Raw genomic sequence first — 9,504 nt, 5'->3', positions numbered from 1 at the left:
TCCGGCCACAGGGCTGAAGCAGGAGCTCTTCCACCGGCACAAGGAGGCCCAGCAGTGCTGCAGACCCCACAACCTGCCACTCCTCCGAGCCGCCCAGCAGCGGGAGATGGAGGTAAGGGGTTCTGCCCCTTCTCTGGGGGGCTCACAGCGCCTGTGCTGCAGGACCCCTCCTGCATTGCAAGAGCTTCACAGCATCTCCAAAGAGTTTTAAGTAGTTGTTGTCATGTGTGTCCCCTGCCACAACCTTGGGAGCCGCTAGCCATCCTGTCTGGTCTTGCTAGCGCAGCCTGTTTCCCACCCTGACTTGAGGGTCCCCTCCTCTTGCTCTGCCCTTTGTGCCCCCAAGAATGGGGGGCCCAGGCTCTTACCATCTAGGATAGCTGCGGGCCAGGTGTGCTCTGGGAATCATGGAAGTTCGGGAGCCCACTCCAAAAGAGTGATGCTCTCTACAATGCTTTAACAAGTCTTCGTTATAAGACAGGCTGAAGCCTGTATACAGATAGAGAGAAAGTTGATAGAAAACATAGAGAAGGTATATGAAATCTGCTATTACGTTATAGCAGGTGGAATGCTCAAATACTCAAAAAATCACATTTTACTTAGTAGCACTGATAAGGAGGAACTGTCTTGAGATACGTAAGCACAGAAATAGTTTCTTCAAGCATCCCAAGGCATTTGGAGAAAGGCACTTCAGCACGAGCGGCCTGCTCAGTCCTGAAGGACCTGTATATTAGTGATAAGACAGCAGTAGTTTTATAAGGTAAAGGAAATTGCAAGTTGCTAGTTATCTTAATCAATGGAATCTAAATGTAGAGAGGAAGTTTACTCTGTGTAAGGCAAACAGATAACTTTAAATACAGGCTCTTTCCTGACCTTTGCCTATGACAAGTACTGCGTCAGCACTTGCTGTTGGAACTTTGGTTTTGGTGTTTCCATGTCCCTCATTTCCTATCGAGGTGTCTAAAGCCAGGCTGGACCTCTGTTAGCTGTCCCTGTTACTTCTGTCTCGAAGTAACTCACACTTCCATCAAGTAATAACCTGTTTTAAAGTGTTTCCTATATTGTCTTCACTCATTAAGTAGACCATATGTGTCATTTCTCCTTGTCTTACATGATGTGCAACTTCTTCCTACTTTCTTCCACCTTCCTCCTGCCTTTCTCTTGTTTTTCTCTGCCAGGTGTTTATTAGAGTTACTTCATCCCTTTTTTTATGCTCTGATATTTCTGCTGTAGAGCATTTCAGCAACAGGTCAATCATCATCACAGTAACAATTGGTATGTGTCTAATTGGAGTTGCCCTCTGTGGTTAAAGGTTTTGAAGACGAGCTCATGTGAGATAGCTTGGGATTGGGCTCCCAGGAGGGGTAATACAAGATGTAGTTTTCAGATGTCTGGCTTCCTAGTGGAACACATAGCATTTAAAAAAGCTTTGCCCATCATACATACAAAGCTGAAGCAAAAGCTTGTGTTTAAGCCTTATTTTTCTCCAAGATTTTGGCACATTTCTGTAGCCCAGAATCGGGTGCCAACTCTGAACACTATATAGGCATTTAGATCTGTTTTTTTCCGAACGCAAGGAAAGTCACTCCTCCAGCGTGGAGGAGATAGTGTGGTGCCTCTTCCTTTCCCCAAGGCAGCTGGGAGGAAGGAAGGTCTTTACAGAGCAAGGGATCTGAATTCTTAGTATCTTTCACAAAGAATGTGAACCCCTAGACTGAAGAAACGTAAGGACAGAGTTTTCTTAGGTTCATTAGCATCCCAGACTGAAGAAGGCAGTTAGCCCCTCTACCTTGCCTTTTATTGAGGCTTAAGTTATCTTGAATTTCTTCACATTTATTCTAATAGGTCCTGCCCCAAATGTGTTCTGTGGAGCGTGTATGGTAATCTTTTGTGGATCGCAGTCCTGTGTCCTCCTTAATAGCATATAGTTCTGTGAAGCTTTCCCAAACATGATTAAAAATGTAAGACACTAATTGACTGCCATACATCCAAGAAGGGTTACATTAGGTAGCTCCTGCTCCATGTAAGTAATAGTTCCTCTTTGTTTAGGTCAGGCATTTTGCAGATAGCCACTGATGATGCCTGTGCTGTAGACAAACCTCAACTTGTTTCCAGACAGGTCAGGACCGAGACCTCTGTCATTCAATTCTGGATTTTCCCTGGGACTTGTAGGAGCGCACAGGCTTTCGGCTCCCCTCTTGGATGGATCTGCCCAGGTCTCTTAACCCACCAGCCACTGCTGTAGGAAATCCCAGACTTCGTGACTTCCCCTTTTCTGTGCAGTGAGGATAATTTACCCCCATGAATATTTCCAGCTAAACGCTTGCCTCCATTTATGTGGTAACACAGTAACCCTTTGTAAAAAGGGGCAGCGTTGCACGAGTAAAATGTTGAAACTTGCGCCATTTATTTCTTGCAAGAGAAGGAGCCTTCCTTTCTATTTAGAAGGGATTTGATGCTTCCTGACTTTCCCTGCGGCTTGCGAAAGAAGTCTGCTGCTTAGTGCAGCCCAGTGAGGTTGTATTGGCTCGCCTCTGCACACACCTGGCTTTTTATTTGAACTGGGCTCTGGTCCCCTGCAGTCCTTCTGCTCTCTTCTCCCCTCTCTGGCAGAGTTTCTGGTAGGTTGAGGTTTCCTCCAGAACTGACTAGCAGTGCCCCTTTCTGCAGCTAGCAGAGTATGCAAGCACTCCTAGAGCATGCCCCCCACTCCTGATTTCCCACATGCCTTTGACGTAGCACAGGGCTGCTGTGCTCCATTTCTTCTTCAGAGGCAATGCGGAGGTTTCCCTGCTGAGGTTTAGGCAGATGTCAGTGAGGCAGGAGGAGCTCTGTTCTCCTGGTTGGGGCTATTTTGCAAAGTCCTTGTTTGATAATTTTCTCAGTCTGACAAAAACAGACCCCCAGCACACTGTAGTCCCAAGCGAAGCTTCAGCTTGCTGTTGTCAATACAAAATAAAATGTCTTTCAGGTTGCAAAATTAGGTTTTTGAGCTCCTTTAGTGGATAAATGGGATTTGGGTGTGATTTACAGCTCCAGCTCTGTGTGTTAGTGTCCAGGGAACATGGAGGCTTAGGGAGGCGTCTGAGCTGGCACCTTGATGAGCTTCAGTGGCCTATGTTACTCCTCCAAGTCTTTCTTCAGCATCACCAGTCCTGTGCAGTTCTTGGGCTGCTGACTTTTGACCCCGTGCTGCTGGAGTCTCAGCCACAGCCTCCTGCTCAGATGTTGGCTCATTGGGAAGAGTCATTCAGATGCCAGTCTGTTGCTAGTGGTCTTTCCTGGCCTGCAAACACACAGAAAGCAGGCTGGTCCCAGTGACTTCCCTGCATTTTCTTGAGTGGTAGCTGTGCTTTTAAGACATGGCAAGTGGAGGAGGTAAGGTCGGGGGCTGTGCTTGCTGCCCTCTGCTGTCCTTGGGACTCCTCAGAGCAGGATTGCTTCAGTATCTAGTCGCTCTAGATAGGAAGTGCAGATATTCCACTTTTTTCCCATCAAGTGTTATCTTTTTCAGGCTGTGGAGCAACGAATTCGAGAGGAACAGCGAATGATGGATGAGAAGATAGTCTTGGAACTGGACCAAAAAGTGATAGACCAACAGAGCACTCTGGAGAAGGCTGGGGTGTCTGGCTTCTACATCACCACCAACCCACAGGTTGGTGTTTAGGCAGAGTGTGTAAGATCTGACAGTATTCTTATGTTAGTATCTTTTTTTTTTTTTTTAATCTTGCTCTTAACGAATTCTGAATCACTGAGTCAGAAAGAATGATCTGTCCATTGCCTCATCAGCTGATGGGCAACATGCCCTGGGAAGACCTAATACCAGGTTCGTAACGAAGGAGCAGAAACCCATTAGTCAGGGCAACACTCCCAGCTTTCTGCAATATCTTTCCCACTGTGGAGGGAAAAAAAGCTGTGCCAACAGCCTGCAGTCCCGTGACTCTCAAATAGGTCTGAATAATACTAAAATAAGTGGCTGCATAGGTTTATCACTTTTGTACCTAGCTTAGCTGTACAAATTGCCTTCAAGAAGTCTTTTTATTAGGCATCTTGTTAATCCTTGCATGTGACTTGCTGGAGACGATGATCTCAGACTGTGATTAGAAAATTGTTCTCAGTTTTCCCTGTGTATCTGCTCTTAAAACTTGTGAGCAGTCGCCTGGGTTTCTCACTGTTGTCTTAACGCCACCGCAGGAATGAAAAAATAAAACTTCCAGAATCTCATTGGAATGCTACAGAAGTTTGCAGGGAATGCAGAAACAGGCTGTTCTTAACTCTTGTTTTTTCAGCTGATTAAATTTCACTTTGATAAAGACCTACTAGTGAGAAAAGATGGCTTAAACTAAGTTTAGTTAAACAGGCATTTTCTAAAACCCACGTGATTCCTGGTTGTGTAGCCTTGAACAAGCCTCTTATTTTTCCTGTGCTGCTATTCCTCATCTGTATAATGAAAGCAGCTCTTTCTCTCCCCTCCAGCCCCTGCCTTTTATGTTATTTTTGTAAGTAATAACTCTTAACCAGGGTTCCTGTTTGCTGGGGTTTGTTTATGTTTGCCTTTATGATAGCTGGCAAACCAGACCCAGACCTTGGTTTGTACCTGTGAATGCCACCATCGTATACGAAATCACTGCTGGAATCTGTTCGCCACGCATTTCCCATCAGCTGGTGTGTTTCCTCCCAGTCTGTTGTATAAAATGCCTGCTTATATAGTTGATCTATTTTTACAAAAATAGGTTTTTATTTCCATAATGTAATGTCTGCAAGCCTGAGTCACAGAACAGGGTTCACTGAATTAGTTACTCCACCATGTAGTCTCTGTGCTAATTGGCTTGTGAGCTAAATGTAACTAACGAACAAGCAGATGGTAAGGAAACCATAAGGTGATGTTGGTGACTACAGGAGACTGTGGTCTCCACTTCCCAGTCATGGAAAAGGGGGTTTTTGAAGGGGAAGGAAATACCCAGAGGGAATTTGATGCACCAGCAGAGCGGTGTGTTGCATGTGGCTTAGACTCCACTTAGAGTACCCAAAGCGATCCCTCCTGCTTCCTGCCCTTCTGTGCTCGAAAAGGATCCGGGCGTTGAAGGTGCTGCTGAAGGACGAGGGGAGGGAGCTGTGCCAACCCGGAGAACTGCCTCCGGGCTGAGTGGCCCCCTGCCCCGCTCCTGGGGGCTGCTGCAGAAGGGGAACCTGCAGAGCTGGCTGGCCCTCACTGCAGTTACCACTAAATCACGGTCAAGAAGAACGAACCTTTCTGAATCCTTAATGAATCATAAAGCCCTGGGATTGCTAAGACAGCTGCAGTTTGCAGCAGATCTCTTAAGCTGTTACTGCCATGTATTTTATAGAAATGCTTAAGCAAGACGAAGGCTTTGTTTTGTATTTGTGTGTTTTTTCTTTTGTTCCCTCAAGATTAGTAGCTCTTGGGCAGGTGGTACAAACCAGTCCTTTCTGCTTCCTGCAGCAGGGAACGGGATCATCTTATTCTTGCAAATATACTTCTCTTCCTTTGCAGGAGCTGACTTTACAGATGAATTTGCTGGAGCTGATTCGAAAATTACAACAGAAGGAATCAGAGTCTGAGAAGGCTTTTTCCTGAACGAGTGAATCTGCTGTTTACTTTTCAGAGTTTTCTTCTGACTTCCCTCTAAAGAATAGACTGCTAATGCATTTGCTTTCTGTTGTGTCAGGAAGAGGCTGCTGGCTGTAGAAGAAATAGCTGAGGCCCTTAGGTAACCTTAGAGCTGGGGGAAGCAGACTCCCAGGGCAGGGGGGTGGACGGGGAGCATCAGACTGCCTCTCCGGTCCTCAGAGCAAGATGCGTGCTGCACGTCTTGCTAAGACGAGAGGTGATGGAGACCATTAATCTGCCACGCATAGCCTGCAGCATCAGTCGGGCTGTTTACTAAGCCAAGGAAGACTGGGCCAGGCACCGAGGCAGCTGTATACAGGTGACCCCTGGGCTTAAGTGAATCAAGCTGAACGGGTGAGCAGTGTGATCTCCAAATTGCAATCTCCTATTCCGATTCGCAGAGGAGAAGCAATTGTCTCTGGTAGGGAATGGGAGAGGTGAGTAGCTGCCATATTGGACAGGGAAGCAAAGTGGACTCGCCATCCGGTGCTGCCTTGCCATGGCAGGTGGTTGGCAGCTGGGGAAAAAAAGTCCAAGGTTTATCTACAAGAAGATGCTGCTTCTCTGTTGAGGTAGAAATGGCCTCTTAAACTGGCAGACCCTTCCCAGAGAGACCTCCAGGCAGTTGTCAGCATCGGCTTTAATAAAGGAGGATTTCAGGCCTCTGCCCAGCGTTACTGGACTGTGACGGTCAGTGTTCCCACCCGAGTTGGATTAGCGGAGAAGGCTTGAAAGCTTTTGCTTTGTTACTTGTAAACCAGTTTCCAAATGGAGAGAAATAAAATATTCTGTCCTGCCTTCAGGGGCTGCAACTTTCTAAATGTCAATGATTGCAATTACGTTTGTCCTATCCCTGCTTGATGAGTGTGGGGTTTGGGGTGTGCTAGATTAAAGTTAGGGGGGAACCTTGTGTGTTTCTGAGACCTTTCAGGGCTGAGCTGATGATCCTGAGAGCCTGAGTCGCATCCCCAAGACCCTGTGCACAGAAGGAGTTGGGGCACTTGCTGAAAACTTGGTAAAATATGGTTTCAAGTGTGTAAGAAATGTCTTGGTGCCAAGCAGCGTGCAATGTTGGCTGCCTGTAGGAAATGGGATGGTGCAAGGGAGAGTCTGTGAGCAGGTCTGTTCTTCACAGATGAAGCTCAATCCTGAATTGACAAGCTGTTGAGGATGGGTCAAGGACTTGGGCCATCGCGTGTTGAAGGGCTTCGATTACACCTGGGTCACTGTTTAAGACATTCTTTCTGGCATTCCCAGAGCAAGGCTTGTATTCGGGATACATCTTCGCATTACTGTTTGCTCTTGCCTGTGTCCTCTGCTGTTACTGCAGCAATCTCTCTTCACAGCAGAAGGCAGTGTGAGAAGATTCAGTGTGCTGATAATTACTGCAGCTGGGAAATGGCTCGGTACCCCCTGCCCAAGGTACCGAGCCCTTATTTTCACATGAAAGCAGATCAGTGATGGTAGAGCAAGGTAGCTGTGGAGTTGGAGAACCAGTTCAAGTAAGGAAACCTGCAAAGGTGTTAGAAGAGCTTGTGTGTGGCCTTTGGGTTGGGGGAGGTGGTGTTGGTGGAGTTGCCCACTACTCTCTATATATATATATGTATATATGTACTGTACAAATACACTGAAGATCAGCAGGTACAAGGACCAACAAGGCTTTTGCAAATTCAGGGATGAGACCCCCTCCTGTTTCCATCACGGGTGGGTGTTTCCTCTGCACAGGAACGTGCTACTGCGGTTCAGTAGCTGGAGACAAGAGCTAGTGCTCTTCTGGGGTCTCCACCTCCAGGATGAAAATCCCCAGCTGGAAAGTGGGCTGATGTGGGACCTGCACCTGAATCACCTTGAACTGTTGCCACTTGAGCACAGGGCTCCCAGCTGAGGGCCAAGTGCTGAAATGGCGAGGAGCAGAGTGGGCAACATTCCCCTCTGGAGACACCTTCATGCTACCTATGAGGACACACGCAGAGTAGTCTCTGGTGCTGGCTGGGTGAAGGCGGCATCCGCGTTCCTCTGCGCATGGCCAGAGCTATTGGCAAGGAAATTGCTTCCCAAGGTGATGATGAGGAAGGCAGGGATGAATGATGGGTCCTATTGCAGGAAAGGAGACTCGCTGCCTCCCAGGACGCCCCTTCTTTGACACAAGCACTCCTGCATTGCTGGAGCAGCAGCAGGGCTGATGCTGTGGCTGGAGAAGCTTGGGGGCAGCTAATCCAGCAGGTTGGGATTGCTGCTGGGTTCGGCCCCGCTTCCCTGCCCTGTGCTCTGAAGAGGGGAGCCCACCTTGGTCCAGAGCTCCCCCCGGGCCAGGAGAGCTGGTCACTGCCATCTCCCCTGCCGTCTCTCCCGGGGGCAGCTGGTGCCGGGGATCGCGGCGGGCTGCGATCCAAGCTGAAATTTTCCATGCCTGTGGGCAGGTTGTGTTTCAGAAAGGTTTTTCTGCACAAGGTGGAGAGCAGCAGGGTGGTCAGACATTATTAATTGGTGGAAAAGGTTGTCTTAAGGAAATAAAGTGGGATAGCTCATGATCAGGGAGTATTCGGTCAGCACGATTTCAGGGGAGGAAAACTTGCTCAGCCCGGCCACGAAGCACAGCTGGCCGGTACGAGGGCAAGCATACACATATTTTTCCAAGCAAGTGCCTTTGTGTCACTAGAGGGTGATGCCTTCCTACAGCACCGGCTGTGCCCGTGCTACCGCAGTTGTGTTATTGCTGGTGATGGCTGGGCTGGGGTTGGACCTGGTGATCCAGAGGAGCTGGAAGCATGGTTGCAGGATTACTGGATTTCGGCTGGCTCAGCTCCTTGGTTCAACTGCCTGTGCAACCCCTGACCAGTGCCCCAGGAACATGTGGGGGGACCCCGGTGGTGGCAGCTCATGTGGCTTCAGCCACCCATGGAGCTGGAGCTTAAGTTCCTGCCCACATCTCCTTGTGTGCCAGAAGCAACATGGAGATACCCGTTCCGGTGCAAGGTGCCTGACGGGAGAGCTACAGCTCTGTGCTGCCATCCCCGTGTTTGCCCTTGAATTGGAGAAATGTGAATGATGGGTGGTAGAAAGGGACAAGTCCCTTTTTCTAGACATTGGGCTGATGAGAAAGATAGCAAGGTCCCCATGTAAGGAGGACGATTCAGGTGGGTGAGGGTGAACTGGTGCACCTTCGTGTTGCACGGTGGGCTCAGAGTTCACCATTACCACTCAGGAGTAACATGTGGGGTGATGACTGGTGGGTCCATGGACACATCAGCTTTGGTGCTCAGTAGCCAACAGAAAATCAAATGAGACAGTGGGAAGGGAGCAGAAAAGAAAATGAAAAGCATTCTGCTGCTGTGAAGTTGTTGGTGCAGCAGCACCCAAACACAGGTCCCTTCATCCCAAGAAGGGTGCAGGAGAGCTGGAAACAGGCTCTGCAAAGGCCCTGGGCACACCAGCGGTCTGCACCACCTTCCAGCCAAGCTGGACTCCTCTTTCTGGTAAGTCCCCAAGAGGGGACAGGCTAGAGATAAAACTACAGGTGACATGGAGAGGGACTTCACTCTCTTCAGATACATGAGCTGGGGTGTTACATGAAGACTGTAAAAGGCAGGTTCTGGTGGAGCAGGTGACTGCTGGGGAAACTCCTTGCCACGGCAGGCTGGAGAAGCAGAAGGTTTCTGTTGCTTCAAGAGGAGGTGAGGCACTTCTACAAAAGAAATGCTTTTCAACTCAGAGATGGAGAGAGGCGAGTTCTCCTTCACTGAGCTGCAGATCCTGGGAGCCAGGTGGAAGCACTACAGGCTTTTGCTCAGCTTTCATGCTCTTGCCCTGGCACTGGCTTTTTTCACTCCTGAAGGCAGAACCGGAGCTGAACGGGCTCACCTCTCACTGCT

The 9,504-nt window shown here is 48.7% G+C and overlaps 1 protein-coding gene across 1 annotated transcript; it reads left to right on the top strand.

Moving 5' to 3' along the window:
• Positions 1-7: 7 nt before the first annotated feature.
• On the top strand, positions 8-5,599 carry LOC104621445 (protein DGCR6; the record flags this gene model as incomplete). Its single annotated transcript, XM_010287935.1, has 3 exons — positions 8-112; positions 3,515-3,655; positions 5,516-5,599. Coding segments are annotated over 3 exons (330 nt in total), but the record flags the coding sequence as incomplete, so codon positions are not given.
• Between the last annotated feature and the right edge of the window lie 3,905 nt (positions 5,600-9,504).

The sequence above is a fragment of the Phaethon lepturus genome, unplaced genomic scaffold (assembly GCF_000687285.1).
Source record: "Phaethon lepturus isolate BGI_N335 unplaced genomic scaffold, ASM68728v1 scaffold47995, whole genome shotgun sequence".
NCBI classification, from domain to species: Eukaryota; Metazoa; Chordata; class Aves; order Phaethontiformes; family Phaethontidae; genus Phaethon; species Phaethon lepturus.
This window is presented reverse-complemented; position numbering and strand designations above follow the sequence as displayed.